General features: G+C 33.6%; 1 protein-coding gene across 1 annotated transcript in view; it reads left to right on the top strand.

The window, feature by feature from the left end:
* Positions 1–21,813, top strand: part of LOC145298768 (polyamine-transporting ATPase 13A3-like) — a 195,046-nt gene extending 173,233 nt beyond the window's left edge. Inside the window, exons 22-27 of the mRNA XM_080144344.1 lie at positions 619–743; positions 4,186–4,358; positions 6,113–6,226; positions 11,516–11,595; positions 14,094–14,246; positions 21,609–21,813. Of these exons, the coding sequence (XP_080000470.1) occupies positions 619–743; positions 4,186–4,358; positions 6,113–6,226; positions 11,516–11,595; positions 14,094–14,246; positions 21,609–21,798 (835 nt within the window). The 3' untranslated portion in view covers positions 21,799–21,813. The remainder of the gene's footprint in view (positions 1–618; positions 744–4,185; positions 4,359–6,112; positions 6,227–11,515; positions 11,596–14,093; positions 14,247–21,608) is intronic.
* The last annotated feature ends 345 nt before the right edge of the window (positions 21,814–22,158 follow it).

Raw genomic sequence — 22,158 nt, 5'->3', positions numbered from 1 at the left:
TTTGAGGTGAAAATGTAATAATAAAAAAAAAAATTTCTGATAAATCCAGCTCAATCTAACTAGCGTAGATATCACAGATGTAAAGATGTTCCCTCCGATGGGAAGTTCTTGGAAATTTTGTTTGAAGAAACTGTCGATCTGTTCATTTGTAAGTCTATTCGAAAAGTTGGTTAAAGAAAAAAACAGTTTTATTATTTTGTAGGCGAATGACAGTAAATTGTTATTACTGTGGAGATGATTAATTGGAATCTGGAATCATTAAAATCGGAACATTTTGGGAGATCAGAATCAGAAAAATTTGTGCCTATTTTCTGATGCCAAAAATGATTCATTAAATTGTCTTTTTTGTTCATTTGATGTTTTTAAAAACAAAATCTTCCATTGCTGGTTTTGAACTACCACTAAAACTAAAAATTAGAGCTCACCCCTCCCCACAAGCTTGAGAAAATATCTATACATTCATTGTGTGTATTTTGGGTGCTTATGATAATCATGAACAAATAACAACTTTATAGTTAAATATTTAGAGGTTTATAATCAAAATCGAAATCTGTAATTATATTGGAATCAGGGATAAATATCAAACTCCCATCACTAATTATGTTTGTTGTTTTGTAGAGAGCAAGTTGAAAAAGATTTGAACTTTGTCGGATTGGTTGTAATGGAGAACCGGATCAAACCAGAAACAAAACCTACAATCGACCAGTTACATCACGCGGATATTAAGACTGTCATGGTAACAGGTAAGGGTCAGATACTACGGATGAAATCGACTCTTTTTTTTTTTTTTTTTCAAACAGGAAAAAGACATTTATTTCTCTTGCTAAGCTAATTACACTCGCATTCACTGAAATATATATATTGATATTGAGCACTTTTAATAACCTCAGTAAATTATCACTCTTGAATTCATTTAACGTGGTATATATATCAGGTTAAAAGTATTCAAGAGTGATAACTAATGAATTTAACGAGGTTATTATGAGTGCTCAATAAAAGAAGAGCAAGATATATTTTTTTATTAATATAAACAAATTTACAAGGTTGTGACACTGGACATGCTGATGTTTTGGACAAATGATCGATTAAACAAGAAGTCCTCGTTAGATGACTTAGTAAATAGTTGCTTTCCACAGAGGACTGGTTTCTTCTGTAAAAAGCAACCATTTATTACGTTGCCTGATGAGGACTTCTGGCTTTAACTGACCATTTGTCGCAAACATTAGCATGTCCAGTGTTGGAAAAGACAATTTAATGAATACAGAAGTCCATTCCCCTATACCCACAAAATATTTGTGGATATAGGGGGAGTGCAGAAGGCATTCCTCCTATATCTCCAAAATGAGAAGAGATATACGCTGAATTCAAAGTCTTTTTTGCCCAATTAGAAAGAATACCTCCCATTTCAGACTCTAAGGACAGTGGTTTAATGATGTCGCACGTTCATATGCTGGTATGCCAGTCTTGTTTTATGAATCAAAATAGTGAAGTGAACATTATCGTACAATCAAAGCACTTCGTCATGATAAATCTTTAGTTATCATAAAACCTGACAAAGGCTCCGACGTGGTCATAATTGATCACCAAGATTACGTCAATAAAATGACTATTCTGTGGAAGTTCCAAAAATTTGCCAAATGGGTGTTCTTCCCACTTCCATTTCAAATTTAATTCGACCCACCGTGGGGTGCCATTGAGATCCACGATAGGCTCCTCTCAACACAAGTTAACCAAATGACTGACAAGTATCTTAGAACCTGTTTTGGAACATTATAGTTTATTTTGCATTAAAGATTCCTTTACTTTTGCCAACTTTATGCAAAACTATACTCATTCTGACAAATTTATGTGCTTGTTTGATATTTCTAATCTCTTCACTTGTACCCCACTCTTAGAGACTATTAATATATGTGCTGACGCTTTATATTGGAGTGAACTTCCAACTTACCCCATTCCCCAAAATATTTTCATGGAATTGATGAAATTCGCCACTATGTCGGTTGAATTTAGCTTCAATGATATAATGTACAGACAGATATATGGTGTATCGATGAGTTCTCCATTGGATCAGCTTTGGCTAATATCTTTGTGCATTTTCATGAAGAGGGTCTATTATCTGGCTTCCATAAACCAGATCTTTACTTTTGCTACATTGACGGTACCTTTTGCCTATTCGACAACGAAATGAAAGCGGGCACATTTTTCACATCCCTTAATAATGTTCATCCAGATGTGGCAACAATATTCTATGCAAATTGAGGTTTTGTAAAGATATAAAGTAGTCTCTGATGTTAGTAATTTTCTAGCATGCAAATTATTTGACTTTAAGACTTAAATTAACATGTTGATCTTTAACCTTTAAGAAACAGTTTAGTGAGCAAATTTATTTAAAAAAAAAAAAACTGGAAAAATCTAATTGCTTCAAATGAATTCATAAAATATTAATATTTATATAAAGACTAACTACTGTTGGTTGAATTTAGTTTCAATGATATCATGTACAGACAGATAGATGGTGTATCCCTGAATTCTCCATTGGCCGGGTGTTTGGAGGTGTGTTAGTAGGCAGGCAGGCTCAAACCCGTACCGCGAAGGAGGAAAAGAATGTGAAAAAAAAAAAATGTGACGTGTTTGCCGTTACGTCCATTGCCAAACCAGAAGTGACATAGGTTTAAATTAAGGCCAATCAATCGAAAAGAGAGGATGACTTTCGAAAATATCTGTGAAAAAAGCAACCCCTCTCTGTAGAAAAGTGCCCAGTTGAGGGTGAAGGAATTAATGTTTTTAGCTAATTTTTTGGTATTTGTCATCTAAAGGGTCAAGCTTCGAAACGATATTGATCTCATGAAAATCCGTTGCCTCTGTCGAAAGTTTTAGGCAGACATAATGCTTGCAACGTCTCTTGTCAGACGAGTGCCACTCCCTCAGACATTTAAAATTCATGAGCCCAAATGCCTGAGAGAGTATCTATACAAAGATGATGTTACAGAGTCTTAGCTTTGTACGACAGCTAAGTCTCTCTCTCGGTTCAAAATGTCGAGATCCAGCAACAAGCAAGAGCAAGATAGCCAGCAACAAATTAAACTGCAGACCAGCCTAATGCGGGTACTGGTCTCCCGCTTTATGGTTTTTTAAATCAGAGATTTGCTTCTCCAAGAAAGGTTGCCTTCACCACGGCTTACGGGAGCCCTCTCAGGCAGATATACATACAAACATACATGCATACATTTAAACAGACAGGTGAGGTTTATATTATAGATAATTTAAAGGTCACAAAACAATGCAGAGGTAAAAATCCAATCATTTGAGGCCCCTAGCACTGCTCTGCGACTTTTAGTTTCAGAGCAGATAGTTTGAAAATATGGAAACAGACAGACACATAGTTTTATAAATTATATTTCTATAAAGATAATTTAAAGAACACAAAACAATGCAGATGTATATCAGATAGACACAAACCGAAGCAAATTAAGATACACAACAATGGAACGAGTTATGCAGAGTCCATTTTTGTAATACAATGTACAGGATGTCTCAGAAAAATGATGTTTTGTGACATTTTTTAATTCTTTGGTGCACGTTATCAGATTATCTGAACAATAATCGCATGTGAACATTTGTCTTCTATGTTCATAAATACAGGTTTTATTGTCATTCGAAGTGTGAGTACATTTTTTGAGACACCCTGTATACATGTATTTTTTCCATTTCCATTTTTATACTCTTATTACATGATATAATATTCTTACTTCCGTCAATGTGGTCTGATGAAAATTCTGCATATGATATGATATTTCGGGAACATATCCACTCGTCAGATGTGGGTTCGACTTTAATTCAAATATGTTTATGGAGGCTGTTGTAAATAAGAACTATTCAGCAAAAATTAAAATTGATTTGAAATCAAAAATTAAATTTTTTATTTTTAAATTTTGTTTCAAATCCATTATCACTTTTTAAACTTATTGTAGAGCCAGTATTAAATCTTTACATCTGTAAGCCTGCTATTTTATTTTAACTAAAAAAAGTTGAAGAGCTACAAAGGGGTGAGTGATACCATACAAACGAGTGCATGTATTATATAATAATTGAAACACAAATTTATTTAAATGTTTTAAAAGTTTTTGGCGAAGAATTTTCATTTGATACAGATTTTCTTTTTCTTCCGATCATTTTTGATTGCAGGTGATAATATGCTAACGGCCCTCAGTGTTGCTCGCGAGTGTCACATGGTCGACAGTAACGATCAAGTCATCTTGGTTCAAGCTTATCAGTCCCCAGAGAACAACAACACACCAACATTAGAATTTGTCTATGCTGATGAAAAAGATCGAAAAGTTGAAGAGGTCACCACTGGGGTAAATACTTTGTGTTGTTAAGTAGACATAACTGGATTATTTTTGTGAACATGTTGCCAGATCGTTTTTTATTTTATTTTATTTTATTTTTTTGAAATCGCCCCCAAACAAGGCATGAAACCACTTAATATAAGGAAGAAAATGAGTAACATTGTTGCATAATAATAAAAAAAGAGAGGAAGGTAGTATCGTTTCAAGGCAAATCAAACCTGAAAGAGACCTCCTCACCAGCATTGAATCTCCTATACTTAGGGTCCTGGATATGACCTTAAACTATATCCGATGGTGAGCCCCCAGCTTGCAGGCTCTGGGGAGTGTGGAGCCACCCTTTAATTGCCATTGCTCCCAGGTCCACTCTGACCCGGAGTGGTAGTACCTGTTAGGGTCCCAACTATGGGTTGAATAGAAACTGACTTGCAAAAAACAAATATACTCTATTACAAAAATTTTCTTCAAAATCACTGGATTCGGCATTAAATAACCTGAAAAGGGTTGATATGCTGTAAAACAAAAACAACCAACCAACCAACCTATACTTAGCTTAAAAGTGTGGAGAAATGCGTGACTTACCTGGATAGACCACGTGCGGGTCGGTCACCGAAAATAAATAAAAAGAAAGAAAAGAAACGGTCAAGGCTCGTATTTATAGAGTAGTGATCACGTGAGTTAGGAGAATATGCAAATAGAGGTGAACGATTTTGCCATATAAAAAGCCTGTGTTGTTAAGAGGAGGGGCAGACTGTTGGCAGAAGTCAGTGCTGTCAGACGTGCTTAAGAGTTTTGTTATTATATGCTGTGCTCGATTGTTGGGAGAGAGAGAAGAGGAGGAACCAAGAATACATTCTGCAGATACTTGACTTTGTGTTGGTTTTAAAAAGAAACCCTTGCAAGAGTTCAGTAGAGAAGGAAGGTGTTTGTAGTGGATGTCGTTAAATGCTGTCTACCTCATCGAAAAAGTAACATTTATAGATGAAAAACAAATAAAGAAATAACGCTCACTAATCGTGTGATTTATTCAAAATGTTATTACAATGAAAGGATATTAATGACTATAATACACAGATCTTAAAAAAGAAAGAAAAATAAGGTACCCTGTTTTGTTTAAATTACTTAAAATGATATTTAGATTCGATTAGACTCCACTTTGTGTAGTAATTAATGATATCTTCACTTTTCAACTTAAGTCAAATGTTTAAGTGTCAACAAAAAAAATATTACAATTTTTTGTGATTTAAATAGTTTTTATTTTGTTTTCACTTTTATTTTTCTCCAAACTTGTGATGGGACGGTTTCAATATTACTCCCAGTTCTGATACAATTATCTATTACAGTTCTTTATAAATCTTGAAATATTTAACTATAAAGTTATTATTTTTTAGGATTATCATAAAAACACAAATGTGCGGATGTTTTCTCAAATGTAAAAATACGCATGTGGGGGATGATTTATCGATTTTAGTTTTACTGGCAGTTTAAAACCAATAGATTTTTATTATTTTCTCATTACTATCAGCAGTAGAAGAGTTGGCTTTAAACAAAATAAAATGAAAAAGTCAATTAAAAGAATCGTTTTAGACATCAGAAAATTAGCACAAATTTTTCCAATTCCGATTCCCCCAAAAGTTAATCGTCCCAACACTATTCAATACCCAATATATACACACACACACACACACACACACACACACACACACACACACACACACACACACACATAGTGTGAATTATCAAAATTTGAATTTTTTTCTCTTTAGACTGGCAGCAATGCAAGTATTCGAATCGATGAAGAGAATCAACGAATCCATTTTGCAGTTACTGGACGATCGTGGACAGTCATCCGTGAATATTTTCCAGATTTATTATCAAAAGTAAGAAAATTTAACCCATATAATTTAAGCTAATCTAAATATACAATAATTTTTGCAGTTGTGTGCAAAATTAGAGTTTAAAAAGAACCATATTTTGAAAAAAAAAATCATTAAAAATTGATATTCATACATATATCTTGTCAAACAGATGACGACAAAAGGAATTTTTTTTTATTAATAAATATCATTAACTGAAAACCTCTGAATAATAGTGTACACTGACCCTGGTTGTTTTTGTCTGGATTCCTTGGAACATGTAAATGAACTTATATTAATTCATTAATTTAATTTACCTCCCGTTTAGTTTACTTTAGCTCTAGAGGATTGAACTTCATTCAATTGAGCTGATTACGTATTTGCAGTATTTCATGCAATTATTTTTTAATTCATATGCTCCACCTTTCTGTTGTAAGAGTTAGCTATATAACTAATTATCCATCATTGTTTTCATGTTTCAGCTTCAGACTATTGCTTCTTATACTAGCAGGCTGCACGATGTTGCTCAATCATAAAATTCGCATAAATATTATATTTTAATTCATACAGAAACTGAGACATGTGCATGCGAGTATTATGTTTTTTTCGAAACAATTCATTTCTTGTTAGTAAAAAAAAAACCCCAAAATACTCAAGCTGAGATCGAAACCAAAATGTAAAGACAGTGAGTCAAGTACGATAACCATTAGACCGGATTGACACAATCTTTAAAAAGTGTTTTGAAACCTACTTATTACGATTATGAATCTGTCATGGGAACCATTCACACATGCGTATTCATGAAACAGTTAAAATCAGACAACCCCTACAATTTTCAATTTTGACCCCTTATCAGCCCATTTTTCTGGATGAAAACCAATTAGTTTTCCACATGTCTGAATATCCTATACACCAATTGTCAAGTCTATAGATCAAAAATCCGTTGAGTATATAGGTTGAGAATTGTCCTCTCATACACACATTATCACTTATATATTAATGAAATCAAAGGGATGCAGTGTTTACCTGATATACACAATGGTAAACTTCAAACTAATATAAATAACAGTATTTATATATTAGAAAATTTAATTCCAACCGAATTAAAAAAGCTCAATACGCAATAGAGAGTAGAGCTTATTATAAGAGAAAGTCCTTATTCCGCAGAGTTTCAAAGAATTCTATTCTTGTTATTCTTCTCATCAGAGGACATAAAGAAATCAGTTAATTATATTTGTCTTTGGGCTACTGCACTGTCCGGAAAAAAACAATTTTCATTATTTCAGCTGGTTTTGAAAGCTTTCCAATCGGATTATATGCATCCTCATGCTGGACTTATTTTGAAAAGTAAAATCAACAGAATATCCAAACTTTAAAAAACAAAATAACAACTCAATGATTATGCAATGCACACTTAATTGATTGGTTTAAGAAAAAAAGAAAACTGCTTCCACTCTTCAGTGTAATAATTTGCTTTTGATAGATTGAGCATGTATGAACACAGCGGATTTTGAGGAGTAAACCTTGATAAACAATTCTCCTATTCCCATAGCAGTAGTTTCTATCACATCCAAAAAAAGTACCATAGCAGGTGTGTGAATAATCATTTTCTCGACAACCGACAAGCTCAACGCCCCAGTTAGTAGAAAAGTCTAGCAGAATGGTGTCTTGACAAAAATGCTTTATCCTTTGGAGGGGTTTGTCTTAGGAAAGGCATTTAGTCACAAAGAAATTTAGCTTAACAAGAAACTATGGCTGTTCTTCAAGCCGTTGACAAAAGGCAAACTCATGCATGGAACCTGTCTATAACTAGATTGTTAATTTTGATTTGTTTGTGGTGTAAAGGAATAAAAATAGCTCAGAATATTGCTCATCTCATGGCAGAATGGTTATGTAAAAAATAGTATTTTATGAATAATCTGATAGTTGATCAGAAGTGGTGTAGAGAATGAGAGAACTATGGGATGGGAAGAGAGGGTATAAAATCCAAGGATAGATTTTTTTTGTCGTTTTTACTGAAGTAAGAAGTCTGGTGATAGTTACGAATAAGATCAATGTGAGAGAGAGAAAAAGAGAGAGATAGAGAGAGAGAGAGATATGTTGAATTATCTCCCTTTTATTGAGATTTAAGAGTTATAACTCTTGAAGTAAGAGTTATTTCCCTTGCTTCATGTTGGAAAGAAATATGTTGATTTAGATGAATACATATAGTGTTTCTGGCTAACAAACTAACGAGAGATAAGTATGGATGAATTATAATACAAAGAATATTTTGATCCTTTTGGAGCACACAGAGAAATGTCAAAATGAATATGTTTGCAGATGACACACAGCATCCAAATCCTTGGGAAAGAATTCTTACATTTTCTGCTGAAGTAATATTCTTCTTCTCTTATATATAAACTAGCAATTTTGTCCATTCGTCTATCAATCACACATTTTAATTTTTTTATGTAATAAATACAATGCAAAATTTGTCTGAAAAATAATCTAAAAAGAAAACGGGAGATAACTCAACAATAATTCAAACATGAAATTTTTGTTGCAATGCCTACGAATTCCCATTAATCACTTAAATATAAAGAATGTGTTTCCTTTCATGTCAGATTCTAACTACTTTTCGAAATGGAAATATTGCATTAAAAGTAAATAATATATTCCCAAATAACGCAAGTGTCATGACTGGCGATTGACACTGAAACGTTAAGACCTACCGTTTGAGGTTCTAGGAATTCAATAACACTTCCATTGTCTTCCTCAGTAAATGGCCCTGTCGGTGGGGCATTAGAATACGCCGACTGCCCCCACCCACCCCTACAGAGGGTAAAAGTCCCTCAATGGGGGTCCTGGATATATAATAATTCATGCAAATTTCGGATTTATTATTACAGAGCCAATTCTGTAGTGAATGTTCTATTGCACCTAATATATAGTACAGATTTCAAAAGTTTTAGAAAGTGACTTGTATGGCATCAGCTAGACTAGGAACCAAAACATTTAGCGCTCTGTCTGGCTGCATTCCTACCGTTTGAGCTATTCACAGATAAAATTTTAAAATTAAACCAATTCAAGTTATGAATGAATTTGTGTATACGTTAAAGTAATAGAAACATGTTGGCAAGTTGAAATAAACATTTCGCATTTCAACTTGTTTCTGTACGCGTTATTCATCCAAACAAAGATTTTATTCGTTATAAACCATGCTTTATGTATGATTACTATTTCCTGTTAATTTCAGTGTTATGTGACCAGTAGTTTATCTGTTAGATATTTACACACAGACACAAACGGGGAGATATCAATCATACCAGTTATTATAGGTGCCACAGGACTTATGAAGAAGAACCTGAAGTCCTATCTAACTAATATTCCTGGTGAACCAAGTGTAAAAGAGATCCAGACAATTGCACTTAAGGGAACAACGAGGATACTAAAAAGAGCTCTCGGTTGGTTTCAATAAAAAGCAGGGCTATGTTGGCAGCTGATTTGCTGCCCCATACCCAACGTCAATACCCATACCCAACGTCAATACCCATACCCAATCTTCGAAAAAAGAAACTTAAACAAAAAAACTTACATCTACTGTTTTATTTAAATAAATTTTAAAAAAGTAAAAAAATGGAAGAGAGGCGCCATCTTTAAAATAATCTTAAACAAAACAAGGGAAATAACTCAACAATAATTAAAATTTGAGGCTTTTGTTGTAATGTTTACGAATTCCCAGTTATGGCTTACAAATGATTTTCTTTATAAAAATTAAACTAATTGATCAGTTTTCATGATTTTTGGAGTGCGCTATTTTCGTTTTGTTATGAGTATATACATCATACAGATTTTTCTTTATTTCTGTTTTTAAATATAGGGAATTCTGTTATAGAACTGAGTATGCTTTAAAATTTTATGTAAATTTCGTAGCCTTCTTTTCTACAGGGAACACACAAACACATACATTTACACTTCCTTATAAATAGAGCTTAAAACATTACCGTAATAAAATGATTATAGCTTTGTTGTGACATCATAGATTTATGATCTACATCATATTTCAAAACCTGAGTTTGAACATAAGTAATAATAATCAATAAATCAATGGGTAAACATTATCAATTGCATTCAAATTATTTTCAAAATTTATTTTAACTATGTATTGCCATTAATAACTGTAATTATATCATTTAATTTGTGACAAACCTGTTTTTTCGGCAGCCTGTAAGATCTTGTGCAAGCAGGAGCAGGAGGAGTGAAGAGAGAAAAAAAAAAAGCAATGGCTGCTTTTTTATATATTTGCTCAATATGCAAATGAGATGCTTCCAGTTGGATATAAACGAAGTCTTTTCAGAAGGGTTGGATTTTGAACTTGGCTGTTGAAGTGGCGAGTTTTGTCAGATGTGCATTGTGTTTTGCAGTTGGGAGATTCTTGATAGCAGAACGTAGAGGGTTAGAAGTGTGGCATCGTTGCCTTTTGATTTTTTTTTTTTTTTTTCCCCACAAAAAAAATGTTTAATATAACAATATATACGACCAGAGTGAGCATATAATTCTTGATTATCTTTAGTTTTTATTTATTTTATTGTAGACTATCATCCTCATCTTTCTTAGCTGTTGTTTCATTACGTTTCAGCCAACTATTTCTCTGGCCTTCGTCAGGAGGTAACCGCAACGGGATAGGAACTTTGAATCTCCTAACTGCATCCTCAGCAATTACTGTCTTCCATAGTTATGTGGTGCACTTGATAGATGTTAAATCTCTATGGTTCCAGGTGAGAATTGTCTGAAGATAGAGGTTTTAATCCTACCCAAACCAGGCTAGAGGCTTACTTGGCCAAAAACGTGGTGAGACGACAACAACTACGGATGATAGTAATTGCTGAGAATGCAGTTAGGAGATTCGGAGTTCTTATCCTGTCGCGGTTACCACCTGATGAAAGCCAGAGGAATAGTTGGTCAAAACATCGTGAAACAACATCTAAGAAAGATGAGGATAATAGTCCGCAATAAAATAAATTAATAAATAATATTCATCTCAATGATGAATTCCAATTAAAATAATACAGGGTGACCCAAAAAACAACAAAAGCTAAATGGAGGCCATCTAGAACATATGCTGTAGAACGGAGAAAAAAAGGCTAAAGACCCTAGTGTTTTGATGTGATGTTTTGAATATAATAAACTAGTTATGACATAAATTTCATTTTATTCAGACAAAACACTAAGAAATGGGGCCTAATTAGAGTTGGGGCCCGTTTTTTGGGAGGTCACACTGTTAATATCTTTAGTTTTGTTTATAAACTGCTCAATCTATTTCTTTTCCAGTTGGTTGTACGAGGCAAAGTTTATGCTCGAATGTCTCCAGAACAAAAAGCTCAACTGGTTGAAGTGTTGCAGTCTTTGGGGTAAGTCTGGAATAGTTTTACTTTTCAATAAACAACTGTGGGTTCCCTACTACAAAAATAAACTTGTTGAAAAGAATGAAAACCTCAGTAAATTTGATCATATGCTACAATTTATCTTATGGCATAACATGGGCTCTATACGAGTTGACATGTCATTAAAACCAATTGATAAATCTATATGTTCAAATATTTCTCTTTGACATTGTTGTTTTAAAGTATTGAATATAATGTAATGTGAACAGACATTTCCGCTCCTCCTTTGCTTGTCATTTACTCAAAGATACAAGCTGACTTTCTGAAATTCCATGGAATAAGTTGAGGGAAATGTCTTGCATACCATAAAGTGTGTGCATGTGTGGAGCGCACACAGGCTGGCTAGTGTGTTCATTACTAGTCAGACTGAAAGAAAAGGGTGAATTCATTTTTATTTCATGAATTATAGTGGCATGTATCATCATTCGAAGGGAGATAATTCGGCTCTGCATCTCCCTCTGGTAAGGTTACTTGTAAACGTGTAGAAAATGGGTTAAGGTAATAATACAAGTACTCCCACATAGTAGACATGTTCCCATATAGTAGCCAATTTGCGTCCAAGTGACAATATGTCTTGTTTGGGGTTAATAAGAGTAAAAATTAAAAAAAGATAAAGGAAAAAAATTATTCAATAAATATTACATTTAAATTTCTGCCTGTTAGTATAGTAAAAAAAAGAAAAACAAGCAAGAAATAGGAAGGGAATTCTAAAGTGTAACAGTTTGAAACAAGAAACTATTAGAATAGAAAAATTTCTAGCATCTAGGAACCTTTGTTGTTGTGATAGCAAAATTAATGCCTGCCTGAAAGAATTACATCCTGCTGATTGATGATGAGACACCTCAGCTTGCCAGAAGAATGACATCCAGCTGATTGACACAGACACATCTGATATTTGTTTCCGTGTTCACACCAGTCAGGGATACGTCTTCGACAATCAGTCTGACAGTCGAGGCCATTTTGAAGTAAGCATATCCTGTTTCTGTCAGGCTGAGATGTGATTCTGTATAATTCTAGGAGGTCCATCCTCCCAGGCTTTACCTCTTCTCATTCAGAAGGGCTCAGTTTATTTCTAATCGCTTGAAGTACCCTTACTGACTGCTCAGCAGTTTTTGTAGCCCAAAATGCACTTTTTCTTGTGTACTGGCTTTTTGCTCCTCAACTGACCTTGTCTAACTGCCTGAGAAGGTCTGACTGACCAAAATCTTTTTCTTTTTTTTCTATACATATTAATCACAAAAAATACATGGTAAAATCTGTTTCAGTTTTGGGATTGAGTTATATTTTAAACAGAATTAATCATAATTTGCAATTAACTGAAACAATTCACCTCTCTTCTAACAATCTCAATATTTCTTTCATCCTCTTTGCAATCTGTTGACTCAACCATTCTTTGATGTTTTTCCATTTCTATTTGAGAATTTAAAGAAAGAGTGACTCTTTTTTTTTTTTCGCATTGCTATCCGGTTAACATCAGTTCTGCCAAAAGCATAAACATGTATATAAATTAGATTTTAAAAAAATCTTAACTTTTATACCATCTGCATAGAAGTAAAGACTTATGGAAGAATGTCTTAACAGATGTATGGGTGTTTGTGCAGTATAATGGAATTGTCCAGGAATCTTTTTCACTTATTTTAAACCATTCTTTTTGTTTTTATATTAAAATTCTATATAAATCTATTATATATATAAAAGTGAACGTGTCTCTGTGTGTGTCTGTGTGTGTGTGTGTACATTTGCCTATGCAATAACTCTGTCAATTTTCAGTCTACAGACTCAAAATTTGATATACAGGGTACTGAGATTTGTGTAATCGGTTTTTGGCCAGAAATTTGGCTCTTAAGGGTCAAAGTTCAATGATTTGACCTTGGAGAACTCTACCAAACTCCTCCAATAATTTTCGGTCTAAACACTTGAAATTTTAGGTATAGGTTCCTTAAACATGGATCTAACTTAATAACTTGATTTGAGCCCAAAGCAATAAATTTTTAAGGGTCATAATAGGGGTCAAAGTTAAAAAAAAAAAAAAAAAAAAATTGACCGTTTTTTTTTTTTTTTTTTTTTTTTTTTGCTCAACATACACCTCCAAACACCCGGGCAACTCCGGGCTGAAATGCTAGTTTTATATATAATTTTTATTTTTAATAGTATTTGGAAAGTTAAATTTAACTTTTATCATTTAATTAAACTATGAATATTTTCAATATTTTAACCTATGCTTTTTGTTTTTATAAAAAAAATTATAAAACTTTATATAAAATTATAATTTTCAATAGGATTAAATATATATATATATAATTTTATTTTGTATTTGGCAAATTTAATTTTAGAAAAATTATTGCACCATTTGAGGTTTTTATGAAGTAATTACTCATTGCTGTTATCGACATTATCATGAACACATTGTTTAGAGTCATAAAGTGTTTTTTTGCCTAAAAACTTTGTTTCCTTCATCATTTCAGATACTACGTTGGCATGTGCGGTGATGGAGCCAATGATTGCGGTGCTCTGAAAATGGCCCATACTGGAATCTCGCTTTCTGAAGCCGAGGCGTCTGTGGCATCTTCTTTTACCTCCAAAGTGCCCACGATTGAATGCGTACCCACAGTTATCAGGTAAAGTTCTTCACTTTTAACACCACGATTATGAGGCTTCCGCTTTTTATCCCATGATTTTGGAAAAATCTTGTGATGGATCTTTGTGGCAAAAATGATGAACCTGATCATTGATAGCGTGATGGAAATAGTGTTGACCTACCTTATCGCTGTCATAAAAGGACTTGTCTTTGTCTGATGTTCAAACCTTTTTGTTTTTTTACTTGCAAGTCACCACTTATCAAAGCCTAAATGCTACTCAAGGATAAGGGTTAATGAATGTAAGGTGGTAGTTTAGTAATCGTTAATGATATAAGTTGGGTAGAATTTGATTATTTATGGGGACGGCTCAACAAAAACTTTATTACATTGGATTTGAAAATACCATGTTGTATTCAACCAATAAGCAGGCCAGCAGAGCATTCTATGGGTGAGCAGTTCTGGGAAAGAAGCTTTGGTCATGGAATCTGCATTTAGAATTAGGCACAGTTAGAGAGTGAGTCAAATCGTCTATAGCAGTTGTAGCTGGTTGAGTATTTTTTGTGAAAGTTTGGCAAGGGAAACGATAGATATGTGAAATAGGACAAGTGTATGATGGGATAAGCATATTCATGTGTATTAACCGTGTGTAAACCCTAGAAACCGACCGTTGTAGTAGAATGGGGACATGAATGGATACTCACATTTAATGCTACTAAGACAAAGCTTCTTTCCTTTAGCAATTTACAAGAAACATTATCAACCACCAATTGCCATGACTAATACTATGGCAGAAATGATGAACCTGATTCATGATAGCATGATGGAAATAGGCTTAACTTACTTTATCACTGTCATAAAAGGGCTTGTCTCTGTCTGACATTCAGAACCCCTTTTTTGTTTCTATTTTTCGTCTTTAAAAGTTATTTATTTCTTACAAACTTTCTTTTAGTGTTTCCTTCTTGCTTTCTTTTCTATTTGATATTTTTTTCTTTTTGTTTCTTAATTTGTCTTTTTTTTTTCTTTTTTTTTACCTTTTTATTCTTTTCTACAACATCTCTCCCTTTTCTTGTCTTTTTTTTTTAATTCAATCCTGTCTTCTAAATTTGTTATTTCTTCCTTTCTTACTCTCTCCTTTTCTCCTTACATTTTCTTTTCTTCGTATCCTTTTCTGCTTTTTCTTGTCCGTGTCTCATTTTTTTCAATTCTGGTGTTCCTTTTCTTTTTTTCTACCTGGGAATCACTATTTATCAAGACCCGAAGGCCACTCGAGGATAAGGGTTAACGAATGTAAGGTGGTAGTATAGTAATTGTTAATGATGTAAATCGGGTAGAATTTGATTATTTATGGGGACAGATCAACAAGAACTTGTTTACATTGGATTTGAAGGTTGTATTCAACTGGAAAGCAGGCCAGCGGAACAATGTTTCATAGGCGGGAAGTTCTGGGAAAGCAGCTTTGTTCATGGATTCTGCGTTTAGATTTAGCCACAGTTAGAGGAAGGAAATCGAATATAGTTGTTGTAGCTAGTTGAGTGTTTATTTGTGAAAGTTTTGCAAGAAGGAACTATAGATATGTGAAATAGGACAAATGTATGCTGGAACAAAAGTATTCATGTGTCTTAACCATGTATAAGCCCTACAAACCGACCTTCAGTTCGTAGTAGAATGAGGACATAAGTGGATAGTCACATTTAATGCTACTAAGAGAAAACTTCTTTCCTTTAATATTTACAAGAAACTCTTCTCAACCACAGATTGCTATGACTAATTATTCATTACCTGAGAGTTATTCAGTTAAACTCCTCAGTTTAACATTCACAGGCAACATAAATTGGAACAAATATATTAAAGACATTGCCAAGACTGCTGCAAAGAAGGTGGGCTCTCTTTACCAGGCTAGAAAACTACTTACACCTGATATATTCTGTATCTCTACAAATTCATGATTCACCCATGCATGAAGTATTGTTGCCTCATATGGGATGATGCAGCTACCACTAATCTCACACTCTTAGACAGCGTCCAAAAATGAGTCTCCAACCTAATCAGCTCCACACTATCAACCAAGCTTCAACCTCTCTCCTATGGCCGCGATGTTAGTGAACTTTTTTCACCCGTTTTGTGTGAGGGACTCATAAATATCTATAATATGGTCTTGCGGCATTGATAAAAATATTTTTTGTCAGCGCTCCATTTTCTGTTCTACTCGTATATCATCATTATACAAAGTGCTGAGTTTATCAATCTGATTGGTTGGTTGGTTGTTTTTGTTTTACGGCATATCAACCTTTTTCAAGTTATTTAATGCCGAATCTAGTTATTTTGAGGAACGATTTTTAATGGAGTATATTTGTTTTTTAAGTCTGATTCTATTTAACCCATAGTTAAGACCCTAACAGGTATTACCACTCCGGGTCAGAGTGGACCTGGGAGCAATGGCAATTAAAGGGTGGCTCCACACTCCCCAAGGCCCGCAAGGTGGAGCCTCACCATCAGATATAGTTTTAGGTCATATCCAGGACCTTATCAATCTGAGTATGAAATTTCAAATAAACATCGTATTTAATCCACAGTGGTAGCTTGTTCTCATTCTGTCAGTCATGACCGGGTAGAAGTTTTAAGTAATTCATATATTGCCTGCACTGAGGATTGAATCTTTAATCTCAATCTCCAGAAGGCTGTTTGATTATACCTCACACTTATATCCCTTAAAGCACAAGTCTTAATGGACAATTCTAGTATGAATTCTTGGAGCCTTAAATCGTTTTTATTTATTTATTTTTCAAAGGGATCACCACTTATCAAGGCCCAGAGGCCACTCAAGGATAAGAGTTAATGGGTATACATTAGTCAATGTGATTATAGCATTTATTTATTTTTTTTAGATGTGTAGGCTTACTACTTACATAATAAGTAGCAGTAATATATAATATTACTATTTATTGCTCTGTTTAATAGTTCTTAATTTCCTTCAGAATAATAACTAAAAGGTAGTCAGCTAGCATTCAAGCAATGTTCACAACTCCTACTCGTTTGAACACTCTAGATTGTCTTAGTCGCCCAAATTCGACATTTAATAGTCCTTAATTCCCCTAATTCCTGTGGCATTTGTTTGGTGGCCCTGAGGTAAAGGCTCAGCAAATGGGGCCCGAAAGGTGGCTTTGTGGTTGTGTTTGAATCTTGTGACCAGCAGTAATTGTCACCTCCTACACTGATGATTGCGTAAGCATGAAACACTAGTGTCTGTACATATAAAGAATAATTTATTGTTTAATTATATATATATATATATATATATATACACACGTACATATTAGTATTATTGTTTAATTATATATATATATAATTATTTTTTTTTTTTACTATAATAATTAAATACCTACAGACACTAGTGTTTCATCCTTTCGGGATTCTTCAGTGCAGGGTGTCACGATTACTACCAGTCGAACGATTCGAACCCCGCGACACGAGACATCTCTGGCTCGATTAGCAGAGGCCGTATCCATTCGGCTACTATTAACCGTGTGAAATATATATATATATATATATATATACATGGACATATTAGTATTGGGACAATTAATCACAATTGAAAATAAGAGCTTTTTGGGATATCAAAATCTGAAAAAATTGTTCTTTCCGATGCTCAAAACGATTCTTTTAATTCTTAATTTTCCATGGCTCATATTAGTGATGAAATAGTTATTAATTTTAAACTACCAGTAAAACTAAAATCTATAAGTGTATTTTTACATTTGTGAAAGTATTTGCACTTACTTATTACATGGGTTTTTGCGGTAATCCACCCCACCTCCCTCAAAAACAACTTTTATATTTAGAAATTTAAAAACAATCAAAATCCAAATTAGTAATTTTATCGCAATCAGGAATAAGATTAATTCTTTAAGAAGAGACTTATCGGGATAATGCAAAGCTCAACAAATTGTTTAAATTATCAATAAAATAAGAAATTGACAATATAAAAAATATATACTAATGTATATAAATTTATTCTTTTATTCAATAAGGACGATACATCAATTAGGAGTGTTGATAAGTAAGAACTCTTTATATCATAGTATTTCGAAGCCTAATGCTTCTCATCAGAAGAGAAAAGATGCTGGGTAACATAATAGGGATAATAATAGTTACATTATGAGCAAAATAATTGTGCAGCGTGAGATAAAAAATTGAGACTGTTTGCGGTTGGGAGAACTCTAGTGATCTCTGTGATATAAAAGGAATATAGCCTTTATTATATAATGAAGGTAGGTGTATAGCACATCTGCAATGGTAGGTTTAATATATGTAAGCAATATGCAAGATTAAACTCTCAGGAAGAATATGGGGTAAGTGAATTGAAAAACGATGATTATGTAATTATATGTATTAATGGGTTGCAACTATAGAAGGGGTTTACTTAAAATAGGGGATTTATGCTAGGTCCATATATTTTATATTCTTTTTTTTTTGGGGGGGGGGTTCTTCTCTCCTCTTCTGATGAAAAGCATTAGGTTTTGAAATACTATGTTATAAAGAGTTTTTACTTATCCTACACTCCTAATTAATGTATCATCTTTATCAAATAAATGAATAAATCTATATACATCAGTACATATTTTTATATTGTCATTTTCTTATTTTATTGATAATCTCTCTCTCTCTTTATATAAATATATATATATATATATGCATACATTACTGATGTGACGTTTGTAATTATATATATATATATATAATGATATAAAATTGGTATTAAAGCTCTTAGAAGCATCAGTGAAACTTTAAAAAATTTGAATAAACAGATGAAACTGTTTTTGGAACATGGAGAAGGCGGAACTGTTTACCCGGTGATTCACCTCCAACTCCACCTTAGAGCCAACAAACAACTCCCTCCCAAATTTCCCACATTAGGTGATGTAAAAGTCACTCTTTCTCATGTCCGCAATATCATACGAAACTTAGACACCTCAAAGGCGTGTGGGCCTGATCTTATCCCTGCATTACTAATTAAGAAAGCTAGCCCCCATACTTTTCAAGCTCTACAATAAATGCCTTGCTGAATCTTGCTTCCCTAATAGCTGGAAGATGGCCTCTCTGATACCAGTGTACAAGAATTCGGGTGAAAAACATACCCTCTCAATTATCGCCCCATTAGTTTCCTCCCACTCTTCGCTAAAATCTTTGAGACCTTAATTAATCAAGCACTAGTTCATCACCTCGCAAAAGCAAATTTTCTCTCTGACAAAAAGTATGGATTCAGGCAATGTCGTTCTACTGCAGATATTTTAAGTCATCTCTGAACGCATATACTATGCACTGGATACGGCAGACAAAGCCAGGGCTGTAGCCCTTGATATATCCAAGGCCTTTGACAAAGTCTGGCATAAAGGGCTGCTAATGAAAATTAAATCGTATGGTATAACTGGACGTATACTAAATATAATTAGATCCTTCTTAGACAATAGAAGCATACAGGTTGTCATTGATAGACATACATCCAAGCAGTATAACATTAATGTGGGAGTGCCTCAGGGGTCAATCCTTGGACCATTATTATTCAAGATATTCATAAACGACCTCCCTGATAATATTGTGTCCGAGATGGGTATATTTGTTGATGATACAACGCTCTGTAATATGCATGAGGGAAAAACAGATGTAGATAAATCTAAGACAATGGCAGAATCATTAGAAAATGACTCCCAGACTATAGTGGAATGGAGCTGCAAGTGGATGGTTACATTTAATGCCAGTAAGACTACGCTGCTTACCTTTAACGATTACAAGACGCCTCTCCAACTCTCTATATCCATGACAAATAGCACCCTACCTGAGAATTCAACCTTCAAACTCCTCGGTCTAACATTTGCGGGCAATATGAACTCTAACAAATACATAGAGGATTTTGCAAAGAAGGTGTGTTCCCTCTATAGAGCTAGAAGACTACTCACGCCTGAGAGTATTCTGTACGTTTACAAGGTCACCATTCACCCATGCATGGAGTATTGTTGCCACATCTGGGCTGGTGCATCTACCACTAGTCTCTCCCTCTTAGACAAAGTCCAAAAAAGCGTTGTCAATCTAATCAGTCCCACTTTATCAACTAAGCTCTAGCTCCTGTCGCATCACCGCAATGTTGCATCACTGCCTGTTTTTCAAATATGCTAATGGAATGTGTTCTGATGCAATGGTTTCACTTGTACCCCTTGACATACATATCCCCGACAAACCCGTTTAGCAATAAGATCTCACCCCTTGACTGCTGTTGTCCCCATATGCCAGAAAGCTTTTTATTCTAATAGTTTCTTCCCTCAAACAGCTAGACTTTGGAATTCCCTTCCTGCTTCCCTGGCTGTACTGATATGCAAAAGTTTAAATGAATATCTTGTTAATCTTTCCTAGATATGGCCTCAAATAATAGCTCCTTATGTCCAAGTGGTGATATGCTTTGTAAGAAGTGAACATTAGTAAAAAAAAAAAAAAAAAAAATGTTAAGATGCAACAAAAAATTATTAAAAGAAGAAAAAACTCATTTAACTTTTTTGCCTTTCTTTTTTCTTTTTTTAAAGTCGAAACATTTCTTATTAATTTTGGATCATACCAGATCCATCATCAAAGAACAGAAGAGTTCTTTTGTTTGTTTGATTTTTGTTTCTAAAATCAGTTTCCTTTTAAGTGTGCTGTTATTAAATGTTCTAGGTGTTGTAGAACTCTTCTGTGTGAGCTATTTTTAGTGCATGTCCACTTTAAAGGTATAAAACTGTTATGAAAGCCCTTGGAAGCATCATTAAAAATGTTAATGCTTTGGATAAGCAGACAAAACTGTTTTGAGGATACAAGATGCAAAATTTTCTTAAAAGAAAAAAAATCATTCAAGTTAATAAGAAATATTTCAGCTTTTAAAGTAGAAAAAAAGAAAGGCAATAAATAAAAAATAATGAAATAATTTTTTTTTCCTCTTATCGATTTTTGCCAGCCCCAAGTTATAGACAAGATAAAGTAAATATGGGTATGTATAGATCTATTTGTCAATTCAGGGAGGAAGAATACATTTTGATACATCTTCATTTAAATAAATTTCCAATATTCTTTACCATCTATATATAGTCTCCAAATTATTTCGTTGTAAAATACAGGGTGTTTCAAAAGTCTTGGGAACATTACAAGTTATTAAAAATCGTTATGTTCCCAAGACTTTTGAAACACCCTGTATGGTGATCTTCGAATTATGATATATTTTATACGTCATTGTTTTATGAAAATGAATGGTCATTTTAAAACCTTGATGCAATGCAGGTAAAAAATGTCTAGTGCAAATAATAAAAAAATACTATTCTTTAAATAATTCTAAAATTGTTCTTCACCTTATTTAAAACAAAACTTTTTGTATTTTTGCAGACAAGGTCGAGCATCTTTAGTGACAACATTTGGAATCTTCAAGTACATGGCCAGTTACAGTTTGATTCAGTCGACGTCTGCTCTCGTTCTTTATTGGGTAAGCTCTTTTATTTTCTTTATCCACTACGCTGCCAATGTCAATGCCATCCAGCACATTTTTTCCTACTATCTTTCTTTCCATTTTCTCTGAGATCCCCTCTCTCTCTTCTCATTCTCTTCTAGAACCTCTCTCTTCTCATACATCCCTAACTACCCTTCTTTTGTATTCATTCTTTCCTAGCCCCTTTTTCTATTTTCCTTTTTTCCTACTTCTCTTTTTATTTTCTTTTTTTCCTACTTCTTTCTATTTTCCTTCTTTCCTACTTCTTTCTATTTTCCTTCTTTCCTACTTCTTTCTATTTTCCTTCTTTCCTACTCCCTCTCTTTCTATTTTCCTTCTTTCCTACTCCCTCTCTTTCTATTTTCCTTTTTTCCTACTTCTTTCTATTTTCCTTCTTTCCTACTTCTTTCTATTTTCCTTCTTTCCTACTTCTTTCTATTTTCTTTCTTT

This window comes from Euprymna scolopes, chromosome 2, assembly GCF_053919585.1.
Source record: "Euprymna scolopes isolate OS-2025 chromosome 2, ASM5391958v1, whole genome shotgun sequence".
NCBI classification, from domain to species: domain Eukaryota; kingdom Metazoa; phylum Mollusca; class Cephalopoda; order Sepiida; family Sepiolidae; genus Euprymna; species Euprymna scolopes.
This window is presented reverse-complemented; position numbering and strand designations above follow the sequence as displayed.